Source organism: Pseudorca crassidens, chromosome 2 (genome assembly GCF_039906515.1).
Source record: "Pseudorca crassidens isolate mPseCra1 chromosome 2, mPseCra1.hap1, whole genome shotgun sequence".
NCBI lineage: Eukaryota > Metazoa > Chordata > Mammalia > Artiodactyla > Delphinidae > Pseudorca > Pseudorca crassidens.
In genome coordinates this window covers 155,160,897-155,182,293 of record NC_090297.1, presented here as the reverse complement: position 1 = coordinate 155,182,293, position 21,397 = coordinate 155,160,897, and the positions used below count along the sequence as shown (strand labels likewise).

The following is a 21,397-nucleotide window of genomic DNA, read 5'->3' as shown; positions in this document are numbered from 1 at the left end:
CAGTCTGTGCTCTGCCCAGAGGCGTGTAGTCTGAACTGTGCTCTACCGAGCCTCCTGGGGCTCTTTGGCCCTGAGGAAGGGGAGCTTTTTGTGATCACTCCCTTTATCTAATTGGTCCTTCAGCAGCGGGGTGCCTTTCTCTAATCAGCGGAGGCACCCTTACTCAGCCAGTGGTAGCCCCGGGCCTCATCACCTGTGGGATACAAGCCATGTTCTCTCCCAGGCTTGATTCGACCGACATCTCTATTTTCTGTCCCTTCTCACACTTGGACCCCTGGCCTTTAGTCATCGCCACCTGCAGTATTTACAGTGACCAGCAGGAGTCAGGCTTGAGTGTCTTTGCACAGGTGCTCCCTCTGCAGTTAATGCACCTCCTCCTCCAACTCTGCATAGCCTCATCTTTCTTGATTGTACTTCAGGTTTATCATGAAGCCGTCGCTTAGACGTAACTTTTTGCCTCCATAGGAACCTCTGTTCATAAAGGTTATGGTTCTTTATATCATGTGATTGAAATTTTGAGTTTATACATGTCCCTTGTTAATGAGGCTTTAAGGGCAGGAGTCGTTTCTAATCCTTAGCACAGAGCAGATGTGTTTTTTCTTTTTAGCTGCTTTTTAACGGTGATAAAATGTATGGTTTAAATCACTCATTTTACAATAATTTTGCTTTAGGTTTTGACAGAAATAAAGTTTCCAGAAGTTGTGTTCCTGCAATAAGAAATAAAGATGTGACCTTCCAGTTGTGTAAAGCTCTTAGATGCTGTGTAAGTGCGTCAGGTGCGCTAAGGAACCTGGAGCTAAGTGGGCTAGTTGTGAGAGAGAGAGACGTAACTATGTTAACAAAGGTGGTAAGCCTTCATTGTGTCCTGCCAACATTTGATAGTTGCTTTTGGGGCAAACTAAAGGGGTAAAATTTTAAACTGTTCCTCCCCATTAAAGGGATTGAATAAATCGGCCACTTTGGGGCACCAGTGTCTTGCGAATTGTCCAATTGGAGATGGTGGTTTAGAAAGTGAGTTTCAGTCTTGTCTAAGTCTCTTCCCATCAGACTGGTCTCGTGATTTCCTACACACCATGTTACTTCCTGTCTGCCTTTTCTTGGTGTTGTTCATGCCTGGATCACATGTACCATGGAAGTTTGTCATGCTGGATACTGTCAGAATTAATCTTACTTAAGTTTGTGTTAAGCCACAAACCACATGTTTTGTATATTTTCTGTTTTTTGTGTTTGTCTATATTTTTATGGTTTCTCTTCAAGAAATATTATGGGAAGGGAAATAGCAAGATGTGAAGAGCAAAAAAGTCATCATGATCTTTAAATTGTTAGAATATGTATCTGCAATCATAATTATAATGCACTGTGGTATGTGTTCAAATAGGAAATATATGTAACGTCCCGTAGGAGCAGCAAACTCAGTGGTGTTGGTGAGGGTGTGTCATGGAAGTAATCACAAAGCAGGTGACTGTTGGTTGGGGTCCTGAAACATTAGTGTGTGTTCCCTGTGTCCAGTAGTGGTCTGGAGGGGTCAGGAAGCCTGCCTTTCAATTTGGGGGAACAGAGGGTTTGAGGTCCTCCCTCTTCTATTGCTCTAGTATACTGCATAGCAGCTAATAAAATACTGGGTTTATAGTTGACATTTAAATCGCTGATTGATCATCAAGATTGGCATGTATCATTGGAAATGAAAATCGGAAGAGTCTTATGCTCTTTAGGTTTTTCTTTTTTTTCCTTTGTCTCAAAAGTATGTAGTACTTTACTGAGTGGTTGGGAAGAAAGTTTGCAGTATCCAGTGTATTCAGTTTTAGTACCTAAATAGAATTAAACTGTTGCTGTAAACTGGAATAACACTTTGTTACTGACAAGTTTTAGAATGCATCAGTTCATCAATTACCTGTTTGGGAAGATTGCAGTTAATGATTTTAAGAATGTGGCTATAGGGCTTCCCTTGTGGCGCAGTGGTTGAGAGTCCGCCTGCCAATGCAGGGGATGTGGGTTCGTGCCCCAGTCTGGGAAGATCCCACATGCCACGGAGCAGCTGGGCCCGTGAGCCATGGCTGCTGAGCCTGCGCGTCCGGAGCCTGTGCTACGCAACGGGAGAGGCCCGTGTACCAAAGAAAAAAAAAAAAAAGAATGTGGCTATAAACTTCCAATTGACTCAAGAAAAGCAAATAAATCAAGATTGACAAATGTATAGGCTCTTCATCTTATTGTGTGTGTGTGTTTTTATTTTCCTTTTAGTTATTTGTCAAGGTATAAAGAACTCTATCACTCTTAAGACAGTAAACTTCACGGGGTATAATCTGACATGGCAGGGAGCAGATCACATGGCCTAGATCTTAAAGGTGATTTTATGTTTAAACTTTCATGAAAACATGTGATTGAAGCAGATTAACATATTAATACAGATGGCAGTTAATTTTTGTCTTTTAATACATGTGAGTGCAGCTTCTGTTTTGTTGAAAGAATCTGACCAAATGGTAATGTGAATTGCTGTTGCATAAAGTATAGTGTTGAATCCCCAGTCTTTGCACTTGAGTTTAACAACTCTGTGGTTTTCTATCTTCTTCCTGAGATGCTTAATCTCAGGTCCATCCTCGTCACACAGAGTGGTAAATTAGAGAACGATTAATATCACCATTTACAGAAGTGAGACTGAAATCTCAAGCATCCTGAACATAGGAACTGAAGGGGCCTCTCAGCAGTTCAGAGAGTTATTACCAAGCCAGTCGGCTGAATTCTGCTCAGTTTTCTCTGTAGCAGAGCCTTCCAGGTCCTTCTTTTGAGCTTATTTATTTTTATACACAATTCTGTGTGGTTACTGTACATAATACTAAATAGTTGTATTAACTGGGTTTAACTGGTGATGTATTTACATCAAGATCTAACTTCGTTTTGTTGATATCTTTTTAGGGGCTTGCCATTCATCAAAGCTCGTGATGTATGTAATCAGTTGCTGGTGTGTAGCTATCATATTTATGATATGTAGGGCTTGAATTGGGAGAGGTGGATGGTCATTCTTATTGCTTTTTAAACTGACAGAGCCTTACAAGAAGCATTTCCCTCTCTGAAATAAATCTGTGTAGAACTTGTCTGGTCGCTCTCCCAATGCAACTGTGTAGTTGTGTGGATTTGGCACACAACTGGCAGCCTTGTGGTTGTCTGTAAACAAGGAAGCCTGTTCTCCAGTCCGCACATCAGCTGTTACCCAGTGAAATGAACTTGACTGCCATTTCTGACCCCTCATATGGAGCTGTCATACTCAAGAATGTTCATATGTTTTCAAGAAACGTTGTTTGAGGGCTATATGTACAAATTCCTGATCGAAAAGCCAATATAAAGCAACATCTCCCAAACCTCTGCTCTCTCACCAAGGCCACACACGTTCCCTCGCTTCTGGCCTCATGGCAAGCTAATACTGTCAGTATCAGATTCTCCTTCCCAGTGGTTCTAGGAGACTGCATAGTTGCTCTGTGAAAGACACCACTGCTGAGGTTGAGAGAAGAGCATCTTGGGTGTCAGTGCTGCCCTTGCATGCCCAGAGAGAGAGGTGTGCACCTCGTTCTCCTGTTAGGGTTTTCCTGTGCTGCAGGTTTGCTGCTTGTTGTCAAAATGATGTCCTAGTGACTTGTCTTCTGCATAGTTACATAATCCCAGCACACTTCTTTATGATCTGTAGAATTTTGTGGGGTTGTGGCCAAGTCAGGTTTTAAATGTTTGGAAATGTCCAATTGAACAACATTGCAGTGGCAGTGAAGCTTGACAGGAGAATTGTATTACTGTTACCCTAGTTTTGGCTTAAGGGTGATGAGAAGATGAAATTTTGATGGGTCAGTTTTAGTTATGTATGTGTATGTGATTTACTTTTTAAAATTCTAACATCTATTATACACAGATATGTTGACTTTCTGATTATTCTTCTGATTGTTTATCAGTCCCTTTACTGATGTATTTTCCTCCAAAAAACTACATTTTCTTCCAGACTGTTTTAGTCTGATAGTGAAAAATAAATTTTTCATTTGCAGTCTAAAGTTGATCTGAGAAAAAATGGTTACCTTGGATCTTCCCTTGGCTTCTGTGAAAGAAACTTAATAAAATAATATGGGCAATTCCCATTACTAATCTTAACCATGTACAACAGAGGTCTGTACAGTAACATAGCAAAAATAAGTTACTGTACTTTTACTTAGTCATTGCCTGTTTTAGACTAAGGAGCAGTGAGAGACGTTTATAAATAATGATACCTCAGATCACTTTTGTTAAATGTCCTCTAATATTTGCATATTTGGTATCTGGCTTGTGTTGTCTTTTATACAATCTTGTCTTCTTTCTTTGCACTGTAGTTTAACAACTCTGTGGTTTCCTATCTTCTTCTTGTGACACTCAGGTTCATCAGAATTTCCTGTGACTGTGACAGTAGAGAGTCCTTCCTCCTCAGAAATTGAAGAGGTCGATGATTCCTCAGAAAGTGTTTAGGAAGAGCCAGAGAAAATTTGTTTGAAACAAGAAGCATTGCCGGTACAAAGGTATCACTTTAAAGCTATAGAGAAGATTATTTTTCAAACGGAAGGCTAATTGCAACACGGCACAGCTTGTGTGAGGGTTCTGTTTTCTCCTCCCATCTGCATTGTATCCCCTTGAATGGTTAAGCTTAGACCAAGGTGAATGGTGGACATTTGAACTCTAAGAAATAAAAATCAAAACATGTCGTTAGCAATATATTTTCCTTTCCTTAGAACCTTAGTATATTAGATTTAGGGAGAACCTTAGTGATCATACGATAAAGAAATTGAGTTCTGAATGAATATAGTCAGCTGATTCAGTGCTCTTGTTTTACAGATGAGAAAATTGACAGTTCTAGTTGAACTCTCTTTTTACAAGAGGAAAATATGGCCTCATTTTAAATAAAAGTAAAGTTGAAAAAAGTTTTGATGTTGATATTCTCCTTTCCTAAACTAAAAAAATATCAAGAAGCTACATTCCATTACCAAACAAACCTGACCTCTAATGTCATTCCATACTATTGTTTGTATGGACAGAAAAGAAAAATGGATTTTCATAAGAAATTTTTGCACCTAAAAAATAATACATTTATTTTATTTCAACTTTAATGAAGAGCTGAACATTTCTAGTAAATAAAGGAACACCATTTGGGGGGGACCTTGTCTTTGTGCTACAAAGTCCCATGTTTAATTTTTTAAAATTATTTAATATGATTTTCTTTTCGTATGGAACTTGTCCGGTTTCAGAACTAATTATCCCATTATTGTAGGACTATGGGAATTAACTCTTTGATTTTCAAAAGAGAAAGTTAGATTTTATTTTTTTAATTAAAATTAATGATAATATAGAGAAATTTTAAGGAAAAAACTTAGAAAATTATGAAATGTTAGAGTAGGAGAAATTTATAGTTCATGTAGAGTTACCCTCTTTCATTTTATAAATGAGCACCTACAATTTGTAGCACGTAAGTGGTTTATTAGTAAATGGCAGAGTACGACAAGACCCTAGAGCATCTAACCCGCATTCCTTGTCATTTTAGATGTGTTGTATTCATTTCCTTCACGAGTAGACCAGGAGATTGTATTTCTAATAGCAATGATAGACACTGGGGAAGACCAAGAAGTTTACACACTGGGACCACAGAATAGCAGATTCAGAATGCACTGAGAACCCTTTCAGCTCTTCTCCGTTTTGACAAGACACTACAAGGATGGCATCGAAGTGTTTAATTATATAAGCCCACAACAATCAAGAGATTTCAACATAGTTTTGAAAGACAGAAGACAAGTGGAAGAGTGTGAAACCGAAGCAGTAGAACAGAGGAAAAGCATCATCTAGAATATGCACAGGGACCACCTGCAACTGAGGAGGATTCTGACCCCACCTGCAGAAGTAGCCCCATGCTCAGATGCGCATGTAGGAGAGAGGGTGGAGTTAGTTAAAAGTGTGACTGAAATAGGGGAGCTCATTGAAGGGTTGTGTTTGGAGGAGCGGACTCCCAGCCCTGCCCTCACGCTCCTGAAATGAGATGCTTTCATTTTGAAAACAGTGAAACTGGCGAGAACTAGGGCAGCTAGTGTGAGTTTTTACACCCTAGAAAATTGTGTTTGGGGGGGATCCTATTACAGTTACTCCCCGCTTTTTCCTGCATAAGAAACCAATCAATCGTTGACTTCAGGGAGCTTTCTGCACTCATTCTTAAATAGAAAATAACTGTCATTTGCCTGATAGTTGAGTAAAGCTTCCAACATGAGAGGGGGAAAAAGAGTGAAAACATATCCTAGTAGGACCAGGGACAATTTAGGGAACAAAATAATTTAAGAAAAAACCCTAATTAGTATCCTGAGAGAGGTTTAAAAAGAGCTAGCAACTATAAAATAAGATTAGGGTGTTAATTAAAAAGAGAATGGTCAGAAAGCAAGAGAGGTCTCTTGGAAATGAAAATATGGTTGCTGAAATAAATTCAGTAGGAATCTAAAAAATTTCTCATTATATAAAAAAGAAAGACACAATGGAAAATGTAATAGCAATAAGTTAGAGAGGCTGCATCTGGGAGATGCAACATGTTACGATTAGAAACTCCAGACCCAGAAAAAAAATGGAGGAAAGCTGTCAGGGGCAAGAAAATTCCCCACAGCTGAAAGTAGACATCAGGCCTCTGATTGAAAATAGTTACTCAAGTTTTGAGCAAGATGAACAAGAATAGACTCACACCTAGGCACCCTTCATTGTGAAACTTTAAAATACTGAAAAAATAAATTAACATAGAATAAAATACTGACAGGATACATCCATTCCAGAGAGAAAAATACTGGTCACCTAAAAAAAAAATAGTAAAAATCTGACTTTATCATACTTGTCCTCAGCACCATGGATCCTGGAAAGAATTAGAAAGATACCTCCAAAGTTTCTCAGACACATAATTTTCACCCTAGGGGTTTGTATCCAGCCAAACTATCAGTCATAAGTGGAGGCTGAAGAAGATATTTTGTACACAAAGAAATTTGAAAAATTGACCTCCTGTGCTACATCTTAAGCTATTTATAGAAATAATCCAGCAAAATGAGGCAATAAACCAAGAAGGAAGGTAATAAGCGATTCAGTGCAGAGAGCAACTAGTCTAGATTGGATAGGCTTCTATTGATTGTGTGATTGAGAGCTTAGAAACACCTTGAGGCATATTGTACTTACTAGGTATTAGGCACTGTTGGAAGGGAGGAGGGAGAGGAAGAGGAGAAAGAACTTGAACTCCAGAGGACAAAAGGCTATACTGACATAAACATGAAGCAAACTAAGCTATGGTTGATTTTTAACGTACTATTGGTGAGGAAGAGAAGAATCCACTTAAACTTGACACTATAGATGTCCCCCTTTTCAGTGACACACAGGGGTAATGACCACCTATCTAATTTGTTGTCCAAACCAGAACTTGTCCAAACTCCTTACACTTCAATAGTGTAAGGAGGCGCTCTAATATTGTAACATCAGGACAACAGGTATAAACTGGAACAGCCCAAGGCGGCTTGGGGTATGTGGTCACCCTGCACAAGGGCAGTGACACTGACACAGTATGGAACGAGGTGTAGTCTATACACAGAGACAGTACATCTGCAGTGGGCAATATTAATTTCATTGTAATAATAGCAATACTGTCTTGGCTTGCAGCTTTTATTGTCAACTTGCATGTAATAACAAATAACTAACCTAAACTATACTTAGTATGTATTTGCATTAACTTGGTATGTACTGAAATGTACTAGTATGTACTTAGTATATATTAGGCTCTAAGTGTTTTTGCATATATTAACTCATTTAATCCGCTGTATAGCCTTATGATGTTGATGCTAATATCATTCCCACTTTTGTGAAAAGGAAGCTAAGACAGGGTAGGAACTTGCCCAGGCTGTACCTAAATTAGGGTTGGATCGAGGCTTTGAGTTTAGGTTCTCTGCCTGTTGTCTTAAACCTTACTGCCTACTGACTCTCAAATAACAGAAGACTTAACTGCACATAGAACAGAATATAAATTTCAACTTTGACAATGTAAAAGCTAGGTTTGGAAGGTAGACAGGAGGTAGAAAAAAGGGAAGATGGTATGAATGTCCTCATTTTACAAAGCGTGACGTTGAGAGAGTTTATAGTTGATCAACAATGTAGGTGTTTAAGTATATCACTACAAGTCAAAGAGATCATGAACAGTGGAATAACTAATGATGACATAACTTTACTGAGCAGTGTGGACATAGGAAGAGTGTAGAGGAACCAAACCCTTACTTAGTAAAATAGAAAGTGAACAGATAATGCCACCAATTTAGTCAGAAAATGGTCATGTAAGAGTATTACTTGGAAATGGAGAAGAATTCAAAATAACAACAGTTGGACCTCCCTGGTGTCGCAGTGGTTAATAATCTGCCTTCCAAGGCAGGGGACACGGGTTTGAGCCCTGGTCCGGGAAGATCCCACAGGCTGCAGAGCAACGAAGCCTGTGTGCCACAACTACAGAGCCTGCGCTCTAGAGCCTGTGAGACAGAACTACTGAGCCCACGTGCCACAACTACTGAAGCCCGCCCGCCTAGATCCTGTGCTTCACGACAAGAGAAGCCACTGCAATGAAGAGTAGCCCCCGCTCACCGCAACTAGGGAAAGCCAGCACGCAGCAACGAAGACCCAACTCAGCCAAAAAAAAATAAATAATAATAAAATAACAATAGTTGACGTAAACCTCATAAAAAAGGAAATCCAAACAGCCAGTAAACACAGAAAAGTGTACGACTTCATTAAGTAATAAGAGAAAAGTGAGTCAAAACCAATGAAACTACATGCCAATCAGTTTGACAAATACATAAATAAAGTGTGGTACTATCAGGTATTGTAAACCTGGAGTACTATGGGAATCCTCTACCCTGCTTACACTGGAGTATAAATCAACACAACTACTTTGGAAAGCATTTAGCACTCTCCATTAACTGAAGGTATATAAATAGCCTGTGAGCCAGCAGCCCTCACCCCCGCCCTGTGTAAATGCACCAGAATAACCGGTACAGCAGGATTCCTGTCCATGATTTACATTAGCACAAACTGAAAACAAACCAAATGTCCATTAAGAGTCAAAAATTTAATAAATTATGTGTATTCGTACAGTGGGAAAACTATCAAGCAATAAAATTGAATGAACTAGAGCTACAGGCTGCAATGTGGATGAATTTTTTAAACCAATGTTGAGTGAAAGAAATAAGATAGAAAAGATTTCATATACTATGATCATCTACATAAAGTTAGATGTTGACAAAACTAAACTCTTTTGTTAGGGATGCATGCAGGTTAAAGGAAAGGATTGTCAAGAAATGAGGATGGTGTTTAACTGGGAAGAGAGAAGGAGATTGTGATGGGAAAAGGATATGGGGGGGGTTTGAGATGCTGACAAGTATCAATACTTTCAGATTCGAGTAGTGTTTATGTAAGTATTCTCTTTTTATTTGTCACATTGACAGTTTTGTTCTGTGCACTTCTCAGTACGCATATCTTATTTTATAATTAAAAACCTGAGTAAAGAATTGGTCGCTTCTTGAGTGCTGGATGTGGGAGTGGGATGAGACTATTTCATTTTAAGCCCTTCACTACTGTTTGCGTTCACATGTTATTCATTCAGCGTTAATTGAACATATGCTGTGTACCAAGCACTCTTCTAATTTTATATGTGTTTTAACTCATGTAGTCCTCACAAGAGCTCTGTGATATGGGAGCTCATCTCCATTTTATAGATAAGGAAGTTGAGACCTAGAGTTATAGAACTTGTCCAAGGTTATATAGCTAATGGGTAGTGCCAGGCCCATTTGCCTCAGAGAATCTGAATTTTTACAATATAATCTAAAAGAGAAATTTAATTGCTAATTATAAGAAAAAAAATTGCACATTAAAGAAGATGACAAGTTTTCATCTATCCAGTTAGAGAAAAACACAGAGTCTGTCTTTCACACACGTACATCTTGTATTGGCAGGGATTTTCCTTATTAAGCAATTATTTATTGACTGTCTACGTTGTGCTAGGCACAGGTGCTGGGGATAAACACTTAATAAAATACACCCCCTATCTTCAAATAACTTGCACTCTACGTGAGGAAATAAGCCAACAGTAGTAGAGGTTATACACCAAGTGATACATCGCTGATGGCAGTATAAAATCTCAAATCTTTTGGAAAGAAGTTTGGAGATAGCTACCTCAGAGCCTTAAAAATGTTCATTTGCTTTGATCTCAAACTCATTTTTATGGATTTATTGTAAGAACGTATTCTCAATATGGAAAAAAGCTTTCATGCATAAAAACGGTTATTGTCTGATAATATTGAAAAGTTGGAAAGAATTTAAATGTGTAAAATGGTTAACCAGTAAACCCACTCAGTGGAATATTTTGTAGCCCACACAAAAAAAATCAAGGTTATGAATCTCCTGATTATATGAGAAATGATTGATTTCAATGTTAAATGGAGAAAAGTTGAACATAAAATTTGATATCCAATATGATGGGAGCTTTGTCCCAGAAAAATCACCCTAGCCCGTGTACAGAAGGGAGGAAGGAGAGCAGATGACAGGAAGGAAAATTATTCCAAAGCCTTATCATTAGTCTTACTTAAGTAATAGAATATCAAGCAATTTTACTTTCTAACTTTTTCATTCCATATTTCCATGTAAGGGACATGAATTATGAATACTTTGTAGGAGGACAGTACACTTTTTCACAAAAATTTAACACTGTGTTCTAATTCCCTCCATTAGAGGGAGAAACTGTTGCATGTAATTGCACTTTGATGTGCTATTTAGAACCAGTCAGGAATTTTAGTCTACTTTTCTCTGACTGTGGTGAGGGTTTTTTGTTTGTTTGCTTATTTGTTTAGGATTTCTTTGAAATCAGTTTTAGAAGATTGATTAAACCATCATATTAAAAGTAGAGGAATTTTGCAATTTTTTTTCCTTTTTCCCCATTGAAAACTTGACTGGCTTTAGTAATGAAACATTAAAGAATTTGAAGTTCTTAGACTCTCAATTTTTTAAACATGTTCTGAATATAAAAATATATGTTCATTGAGCAAATGTTTGTAAACAATGAACAGCTTCTTGAAGGAAATAGAAGCCACCTCTGCATGTACACACACCTAATCTGCTCTTTTGTCTTAAAAAAGTATCAAAAATATTTTGCCATGTCACTAAATACTCTTCTACATCAGAGAATTTGATTAAGCTTATGCATCATCTCCCAGGAAAAACGCACAGATATATTATGAATGTAGAACTCCTGAAGCCCATTCATTAACTCTGGTTGAGACCTCTTGTCATTCTTTTCTTAGTGGCTTCATAGCACATTCCTTCAGACGGTGAGCTGTTTTTCTTTAAGCCAGTCCCAATTTGGAGGATCTTAGCTTTCTTCTAGGGTTTGGTTATAAACAATCTTATGACATCATGTTGGTAGATAAATCTTTGCCCACATCTTTGATTTCCTTAGGGTAAACTCCTGATGTAGGATTGTTGTTAGGTACCAAGAGCTACTCTCCAGAAAGTGATACCAATTCCTCTCCCAATGATGGCATATAATAGAGTTCCTCATTCTTTAAGTGATTGTTCAAAGCAGTTAAAAGGTATAAATATACCGTACTGTTTTCATAAGTATAGGAATTCTGGTTGTTTATCGCTGCATAAGAAACCACCCCGAAACAGTGGCCTAAAACAATGACTAGTCATTTATTTTGTTCACGAACCTGGAGGTTGAGTAGGATATTGATTCTTTTACTACACTCTTACTGACTGAAAACAATACCTATTTGACTAGCTCACAGTTCTGCAGGTCAGAAGTCCAGGCACAGCGTGACTGGGTTTCCTGCTCAGATACACACGGAAACATGTGGGTTCCCTCCTGAGAGTGTTAAAGCACGTGAAATTTAAGTGTAAGACATTGAGCCCCAAACGTTGGATGTTCACCATAGTTTGTGTGGGTCACAGAGCTGAAATCAAGATGTCAGTCTGGCTGTGTTAGCATCCAGAGGCTCTGGGAAAGAATGCCTCCAGGCTTCTTCGGCTTGTTGGCATAATTCAGATTCTGCAGTTGCAGGACAGAGGTCCCCATTTCCTTGCTGGCTGTCAGTCGGGGGACAGTCTCAGCTCCTAGAGGCCTCTCGCTTGCCTCCCCTGCTGCAGCATTTGACTTCTTCAGAGCCAGCAATGGAGAGTCTCTCTCTTGTCCCTTTTGTACTTCAATTCAGGAAGAGTTCAGGTCCTTTTCATGGGGTGCCTGAGTAGGCCATATCCACCTAGAATAATCTCCCTATCTTAAAAAAATCAACTGATTTTGAACCTTAATTCCGTCTGCAAAATCCCTTCACTGCAGCACCTAGATTTAGAGGTTGATTGGATAAGTGGAAGGTTTGTGTACTTCAGTAAGTAGGAGTCTTAGGGGCTCTGTTAGAATTCTGCCTATGCAAGCAGTGTCCCCCCTTCACGGACCGAAGTGTCTTATTTCCTGAAACTCCTAAGGGAGTTTATCAGTGTTCATTTTATTTCAGTGACCTTGGTGAATGGGAAGACTACCACCTCCGTGAGCAGGAATGGCACCCAGCGTCCTGAGTCCACAGTGTGGCTCTGCTACTTAGTGGTGTGACCTTGGCTGTGCTGCTCTACTTACTCTACTTCTCTGCCTCTGTTTCCCTCATCTGTAAAATAACATGGAGTTAGTGATTGTTCTTTCCTCGTACGTTTTTTTTTAAAATAAATTAATTTTATTTATCTATTTTTGGCTGCGCTGGGTGTTTGATACTGCTCTCGGGCTTTCTCTACTTGCGTCGAGTGGGGGCTACTCTTCGTAGTGGTGTGCGGGCTTCTCATCGCGGTGGTTTCTCTTGTTGCGGAGCACGGGCTCTAGGCGTGCAGGCTTCAGTAGTTGTGGTACGCGGGCTCAGTAGTTGTGACTCGGGGGCTCTAGAGCGTAGGTTCAGTAGTCGTGGCACACGGGCTTAGTTGTTCCGAGGCACGTGGGATCTCTCCGGACCAGGGCTCGAACCCGTGTCCCCTGCACTGGCAGGCATTCTTAACCACTGCTCCATCAGGGAAGCCCCCTCTTAGGGTTTTGATAATTAGATTTAATGCCCAGGGAACTCCAGGAACAGTGCTTGACTGTAAATTGCTTTAAAAGTGATTACTTTTGGAGCTTCCCTGGTGGTGCAGTGGTTGACAGTCCGCCTGCCTGCCGATGCAGGGGACACGGGTTCATGCCCGATCTGGAGAAGATCCCATTTGCCGTGGAGTGGCTGGGCCCGTCAGCCATGGCCGCTGAGCCTGCGCCTCCGGAGCCTGTGCTCCGCAACGGGAGAGGCCACAACAGTGAGAGGCCCGTGTACCGCAATAAAAAAAAAAGTGATTACTTTTTTAAAAAATTCTTTTGAATCTGCAGTTAATGCAATTCAGGTGTGTTAAGCATGTTCATTAATAGGACTTCCTACTATAAAGAGACCCACAAATAAAAATAGAACTTTTCTTTCTTGTTCTTAACTATTTATTTCTGACTTGCTATGTTATACGCATATATGCCTTTTATGATGGGCTGCCACAAATTTATGTTGGAAAAAGTGGAATTTAAATAAATCTTTACTATGTTAATTTGATAGATTTTGATAATTCATTTCACTAGCATGGTATGATATTACCAGTAGCAGACTAAAATGTGAGTTCACTTCTGGCTCTGCCCCTAAATCCTGTTGAGTCCTATAGCTGGAAAGGCTTTTGGATATTATACTACGAATTAGTTATAACATTTACTCTGTTTAGGAAAAACTGGAGGAGTGCCTAAAGCAGTTAAAGGAGGAAAGACTAATAAGACTTAAGGCTGATAAATGAGTCAATGAAGTAAACAATTTCTTATACTTTTGGGAGTATTTTGGTTTTATTTCGATTTGATTTTAATCCATATACACATAGTTTGTAAACTTTAAAACTGTAATATGTTGCAAATTGGTTGTATCATATGGACTTTTGCATTTACTGGTATTTAGTGATCATATGATCTATATTCCAGAAAGCATGTTTTTAAAAATGTGAAAGTCTCGTTTTGTGTGTGTGTGTGTGCGCGCATGCGCACGCCTGCTTTTATATGACATTAGCTTATTTCCTGTTCATGATTCTTTGATTCAAGAAGGCACTTTTTGTGCATATACTATATATACAGTAGCATAAAAGACATAATGAGACTCTCCTGGCAATGAATTAGGAAAGTGAATCATTTAAATAAATTTAAGATATTGGAAAACTTCTAAGAATGTAATGAAAGATAAAATTATATAAGAATTACATCAGGTAATGTGCATGAAAGCAGGGCATAATCTAAAAAGTTCTATCTAAATATACTTTATCAGAGGTTGAGCGTAGGGAGGAATTTTTCAAAGTGCATCCACTGGATTGGCGGACACTCATTCAATAAATGGTGAGCACCTGCTTATATAAGGCAAAAGGGGCATCATGAACATAACAGCCTTTCTGAGAAGTACTGGAGTTGAGCTTATAGGGGGCTTTAAGTGCATAGGTGATGAGCGGAAGGGGAAGAGTGCGCAGGAGTGAACATTTTGAAGGAGCCAAAGAAAACATTGGTGATCGTACATTTAATAAATTGGGTTTGGTATGATTTAGGACTTTTAAACGTAAGCATTAGATATTTTGCTCGCTAAAGTTAATTCTTAACATCCAGCAGAGTTGTAATATGTTTTGTTCAGATCAGATTCTATAATTTACTTTCTAATTTAAGGGAAACTTAAAGCAGGTAATTTTCTAATGTGGAATGAGGCTCCATTATGAATTGAACCAGTTAGAAATGTGATCTTTTGTGAAAGATCGTTAATAAAACGATAACTTTGGTTTATTTATATACCACCTAAGCGTTATATAGGAAACTTTGTTGGGTACCTGGGGGTTTTGGTTATTATGTGATATGGTCTCTGTCTTTACTGGTGGAGAGTTAGCTTAATTACAGATTAATTACATTTTGAGTGTTTTAGTTTTGTTCCTTGAAACTAGGCAAGACTACTTTTGATGACAATGAGAAAAAATCATGTCAGACATTTTCCGTCTTCTTTTATAGCTGGAACATGAAAATGCCCAGTTAAGAAATATAAATTTCTCTTTGTCTGAAGCCCTTCATGTCCACTCGTTGACAAGCATGATCCTGGATGATGAAGGTGTTTTGGGCAGCATTGAGAATTCTTTTCAGAAGAATTCTTTTCAGAAGAATTTCTTGGATCTCCTTAAATATGCTGGGTTAGTTCATTTCTCTTCATGGAGTTCTTCTCTTTCCAACTATAATGGTAGTTTGCTGAGGAACTGGAGCAATTTTCATCACTTACGTGGCCTTATTTAGCCAAATTTAGTGTAATTATAGGTAATATAGTTGACGTTTTAAAAGGAGGAATTAAATTTTTTAAGAAATGCAAATAGGGGAGCCTGCTTTGGTAGAGTGGGGAGCCTATTATAAAAGAGTAACCTGTAGACAGAGTAATTAGTAGGTACAGTTTTTTGTACAGACTAAATTGAAGGCAGTTTTCATTGAAAATATTCGGGAATGGATAAGAATTTTCCTATCTTTCATTTACTTTGCTTGTTTGATAAGTTTGAATTAAAGTTATTTTTGTCTTAGACATAAAAATTATTATTAATCTGCAGGGAAGATATAGGTCAGTGGTTCTCAACCGTGAGCAATTTTGCTGAAAGAGGGGAGTGGAGATTGATAGTTGATGGAGTGGTGTTTTGTCAGTGAATGAGTTGGTGTTGGGAAGGAAGGAACAAACACATTCTTGGAAACTGGAGGAAAGGTGGTAAAGAAGTGTGGGAATGGAGGTGTGACTGGCAGTGGACGGGGTGCATGGTACATGTTGAAGCTGCTAGTGAGACAGTGGGATGTCTTCTAGAGGATGAATCTGGAAAGGGCTGAGAATTTGGGGGAGAGAGAGGCTTGTAGTCTGGAGTAGGATGTTGGCTTTTAAGATTTTAGAAGTATTTCATGATTGTAGGTCTGGGGAAATCTAAACTGCTCTTCTGTGATTATAATAACCTTTGTCTTTTCTCTTTTCCTCCTCTGGTCCAGGCTTGGGCAGCTGGCCACAATGGCTGGTATAGATCAGTCAGATTTTCATTTACTAGGTCGTCCCCAGATGAATTCTACTGTTAGTAGCCCACCTAAAGAAGAAAAGAAGGCACTTGAAGAAGAAAAATCAGAATCAAAGCAGAGTGCCCCAGGACCAACGCAAAATCTCCAAGTAAGTGGAGAGGACAGCACTTAAGGATTCTAAGAGTGATTAGCAAAAAGGAAATGACCAAGTCAGAGAGAAAATAATAATGGTCAGTCTCTAATAGTTCACATGCTCGGGAGCTAGAAGACTCTGGAGTCCTCTCCAAATCTGAGATTAGTAAATGTGGACCTGTTTCGTGATACTGTATTGTTGTACATAAGAAAACTGGAAGTTCTTTAGAAAATGTATGAGTTAAAGCAAACTCTCCTTAATGAAGAAAGAAAACATTACAGAAAATATCCCAAATTTTAAATTGTATAAATGTCTGTTCTATTCATATTTTATCTAGGTTTCTATTTGTATGCAGTCAGCTTAACAATGAAGGAACACTAATGGAGGTACACATACTGATACAATTTTTAAAGTAAGTAATCTTGACATAGCTGATACGTAAGATATTACAGTGACTCACCTGGTCATGGGAATGGGAGGGGAAACCTGTCAGCTTTTCCTCCAGCCTCACTTGGAGCCCCCTTCGCCCAGCTCAGCCAATCTCAGACTGGTCTTGGGAACTGACAGTCTGGTCACAAACTATATTATATACTGTTTACATGTGCCTGGAGGATAGCAAAGAAATTAATTTTCTTACAGAGTAGGGTTTTATTTTTAGTGAGGGAAAGGAAATGGGTAATAACTACCCCAGTCACCAAAGTCTGAAAATGTAGCGGACATAGCCTTGGATATAGCTAGGTTAAGCTGAGAATCACTTGGCAGGATATAATTAGAGAAAAACTGGCTCTGAAATCTTCTGAATAATCAATTGACTGTGTTAATAATAAGATCACAGAGTAACATTGAAGTTTTGAACTCTACTTTTTAATGGTTGGCTTTGTTCATCACCGAATTTTTGTCTTGTCTTTTGTTTTTCCCTCCAGTTTCAGAAAATTACAGGTGATGCTGAGATTCCTTTGCCTGTCGACTCCTTCCATGTCCCAGTCTCTACTCAGGAGGCCTTAGAAACTTCCAAAGACAACCTGGGGGTCGCAGTCACAGAGCAGCGGCAGGAGTCTTTTGAAGATTTCATTGCTAGAACATATTCTCCTTCAGCAGACGTCATTTCTGGAACTGGAAGTCAAAGAAAAGAAGAGGAATTACTTAGAAATAGCAGGTCTTCTTCAGAGAAAATGACCAGAGCATAATATACCAAAAACTACTCTGCTAAGAAACAACCTGGGAAGGACCTGCATTCTTACTCTGACTCACCTGTAAAGCAGAAAAGCAAAGGAATTGGGCAAAATAATTCTTTGCTTAATGAACCAATTAGAAGTGAGTCTTCGAAAAAACACATTTCTGTTAAGAAAGAGAGTACAATAGTGACTGTTTCTTCAAAGACAACTAAAAGTAAACTCAGTCTACTAGAACATTCTGAAAGTGATACTCTTGGATCTGACTGTGAATTTCCAGAAAGCATCCATATTCCATCACGCCTAACATAGGTCTAAATCTTTTAAAATCTTTTAAAATTATGTTTTTGCCTTCAAATTTTAATAAATTACTTATGTTTTTATTATAGCATATGGTGTTTTAAAATACTTGACTGGAAGCCATTAGAGAAAGATTTGTCTATACTTTTTTATTATAATGGAAGTTTTGGTTTATTTTTCCTTGTGACAGTTTGCACCATTCATTCAGCTAGTGTTTACTGAGGGCTTCATATGTACAGTCCTTTTCTGGGTGCTATTGCTTTCAGCAGTGAACAAAATAAAGCTTTTACTCTCCTGGAACTAACACTCTGTGGTGGGAGAAAACATAAACAACAAAACAGGGTAAGGGGTAAAAAGAGATGGGAATAATAAATGGAATAGTTTTACCATTTGGTTAACTGTCAAACTATTATAAATCGTATGGCCAGAAGCCATTGACATATTTTAATTCACAATAACCAGAGAGCATCAAACAATTTACCAAGGCACTTAACCGTGTTTATGGATTACAGCAACACTATGAGGTAGGGAACTATTACCATCCCCACTTATAGATGAGGAGTCTGAGGAGACATTTTGTGAGTTGCCCAGAATTACACAGCTGTAAGTAAGTGGGAAGCTGGGATGTGACCAGAACCCATGCTCTTTTTTTTAATGTATGGACTTTATTATGTTTCATTTGTTTCTGATTTATGTGATTTTTTAAAAGATTTTTTTTGATGTCGACTATTTTTAAAGTCTTTATGGAATTTGTTACAGTATTGCTTCTGTTTTATGTTTTGGTTTTTTGGCCACAAGGCATGTGGGATCTTAGCTCCCCAACCAGGGATCGAACCCTCACCCCCTCCATTGGAAGGCAAAGTCTTAACCACCGGACCACTAGGGAAGTCCCCCTTCTGTGGTGATTTTTATGGCAGTTTTTTAAAATTTTATTTTTTATTGACGTATAGTAGAATTACAGTGTTGTGTTAATTACTGCTGCACAGAAAAGTGACTCAGTTATACATTTATATACATTCTTTTTCATATTCTTTTCCATTATGGTTTATCACAGGATATTGAATATAGTTCCCTGTGCTATACAGTAGGACCTTTTGGGGTTTTTTTAAATACATCCACTTTTTTAAAAAATAAATGTATTTATTTTATTTTTGGCTGTGTTGGGTCTTCATTGCTACACGCGGGCTTTCTGTAGTTGCGGTGAGCGGGGGCTACTCTTCTATGTGGTGTGCAGGCTTCTCATTGTGGTGGCTTCTCGTTGCAGAGCACAGGCTCTAGGTGCATGGAGTTCAGTAGTTGTGGCACACAGGCTTCAGTAGTTGTGACTTGCAGGCTCTAGAGCGCAGGCTCAGTAGTTGTGGCAAAATAGTCAATAATTTAATACTGAATGGAGAATTAAGGACTCTAGAGCTAACCTTTGGAGAAAAGTAAGAACCGAAAAGATAAGATTTGGAACACTCATTATTCCTGTTTTCATATAACAGGGTTTCTTGTCATCCAACTATTCGTTATCTACATCCTAAGGTGTCTACAGATTCCAGCCCTTCTAAGTCAGCAAATTGCTCATCCTGTTTCAGCAAATTGCTCACTGATGGATTCATAACATAAACATAATACCGTATAATAGAAATAAAATTCAACTTTAAAGTGAAATTCTGAATTTTAAAGATATAATATCATGAAGCCATTGTAAATAATACCAGAGATCTGCTTGGTTAAACATACAAAGCCATTGATAAATGAGGATGTGTAGTTAACAATTTAAAAAAGAGATACAATAGAAGTAAAAGAAAAAACAATTGAGTATCAAATAATTAAGAGAAGGCCTTGGAAAACAGTTGAATTTTTACCAGAATTAGCCTGTTTGAGCTGCTAACATTGAACATGCAGTGAAGGACAGTTTACTGTTCCATAAACCAGTTTTGCTGAAATAATCACTCAAAACAAAATGTAATTCTTTTTTTTTAATTGTGGCACTTGTGCGTAATTAAAATTTAACCTAAATTTTACTGGCTATAAGAGAAAATATACTGGATTCGTTTATATAATAACATATTTTGACATAAATTTCAAATGAAAATTATTTTCAAACGTATTTTCAATTACTCTTCAGTCACTATTTACAGATGATTTTAAGTATATGGATTTTTTTTTTCATGTACAAATCATCCTTGAAAAATAAGGATTCTTTTACTTGAGTAGGACGTATCTTAATCCAGAGGTCAGATCTAGGTCCAATAGACAAAATTTTAAAACTTAAAATTTTCTAATAGTAAAAGGCACTTAAAAGGTTAAAACCTCCTAACAGACCAGCATTCCGACTATAGAATCAGCCGATTTATGGGTAGTGAGCATTTTGTTATCAAAATACTCATCCACAGCTGAGTGAGCCTATAGCATGGATACATGGTAGATTTCTGTACCAGAAATTGGATGAGCTTCCAAATGCTAAGATTTCAAGGGCTTAACTGAGACCAGAACAGCATTTTCCAAAGTTGCTAGAAACAGAGAGTCCTTTAAAATGTTCCACTGACAAAGGGTTGTAGAGCCAAATAAAGTTGAAAAACACTTCAGACCAAACTCTACTTAACAGTGAAATTCACAGAGCACATTATAGCTCATTCCACATCTCAAAAGTCCTGCAGTCACGAAACATGTTTAAATTTACTGAACCCAGGATTTCTCAAGTTTATTTTACTACAAAATCCTTTTTCTTACTTTTTTTTTCTTTTTTGTTGACTTCACATTCACTAATGTCCCATGGGAGCATAGGTGATATTCAAAATATTTAACAAACTTCAAGTGAAGGCACTAAACAATCAGAAGGCTGTCTGACTAATTAGACTGACCCTAAAACTAGTGTTCTTTGGATCACTATTTAGAGGAAAAATCTGGTTTAAAACTGAGATTTTAATTGATAATCTAATGCCATCAATCTGCAAAGTTGCCTTAATTAGTAGGGTTTTTTTTTCTTTTTTTTTGGTTACAGTTGCTGGACTTAAAATGTAGCTGATATAACGTAAATCATTTCAAAAAGGTCAAATGTATGATGTCACATGTTCTCTAGCATCAAATCCATTTCACTAAGTCTAAAATAATCTCTTTCAAGAGACACAATATTTTTTTAACCCTGGAAGGTTCGGTTCCTTCAGCTATGGATGACACAGTGAGATGCATTTCATTCTCCTCTTCCTGGACACACAGAACAATGACCTTTTCTCACCTCCCTTGGAGCCAGGCAGAGGTCAAGTTTTTGCATTCTTGTTGAAAGGGTATGGGTCTACCACTTTCAGGCCTGGCCAGGAGATATTATGCATGATTGCCCATGTTCCCTTCTGCTGTAGTTTAGGTAGTCATGCATTTAAGACAACACCTCAAGGTGGAGGGGGCATGGGTTCCTGATTCACTACTTGAAAGCAATCTGCTAAGAATGAACCACCTAATTCACACTGGTCTCTGACAAGAGAAATAAACATTTATTAAGTTAAGACACTTGGCTTTCAGGAGTGTTTGTTAGACTACCTAGCATCAATTACCTTGAGTAATTCATTGCTAAACTGGTACACTGGTAATAACCATGGACTAGTGATGAGTCTACTTAATTCCAGTCTTCTCCATTTCTCATTGCTGATTTACTCTATACTCACCAGAAATTAT

The 21,397-nt window shown here is 38.2% G+C and overlaps 1 protein-coding gene and 1 long non-coding RNA gene across 2 annotated transcripts in view; one reads left to right on the top strand and one right to left on the bottom strand.

Annotated features, from left to right (window-relative positions):
- The first annotated feature begins 407 nt into the window (after positions 1 to 407).
- Positions 408 to 17,831, top strand: LOC137220011 (centrosomal protein of 78 kDa-like). Its single transcript, XM_067729468.1, has 4 exons — positions 408 to 844; positions 15,113 to 15,288; positions 16,112 to 16,283; positions 17,192 to 17,831. Exons 1-4 carry the CDS (start codon positions 629 to 631, stop codon positions 17,453 to 17,455), a joined length of 828 nt encoding a protein of 275 aa, XP_067585569.1. The 5' UTR covers positions 408 to 628; the 3' UTR covers positions 17,456 to 17,831.
- The window catches only part of LOC137220014 (uncharacterized), a 35,518-nt gene continuing 31,231 nt past the window's right edge, over positions 17,111 to 21,397 (bottom strand). Inside the window, exon 3 of the long non-coding RNA XR_010941412.1 lies at positions 17,111 to 17,381. This is a non-coding gene — a long non-coding RNA (uncharacterized lncRNA). The remainder of the gene's footprint in view (positions 17,382 to 21,397) is intronic.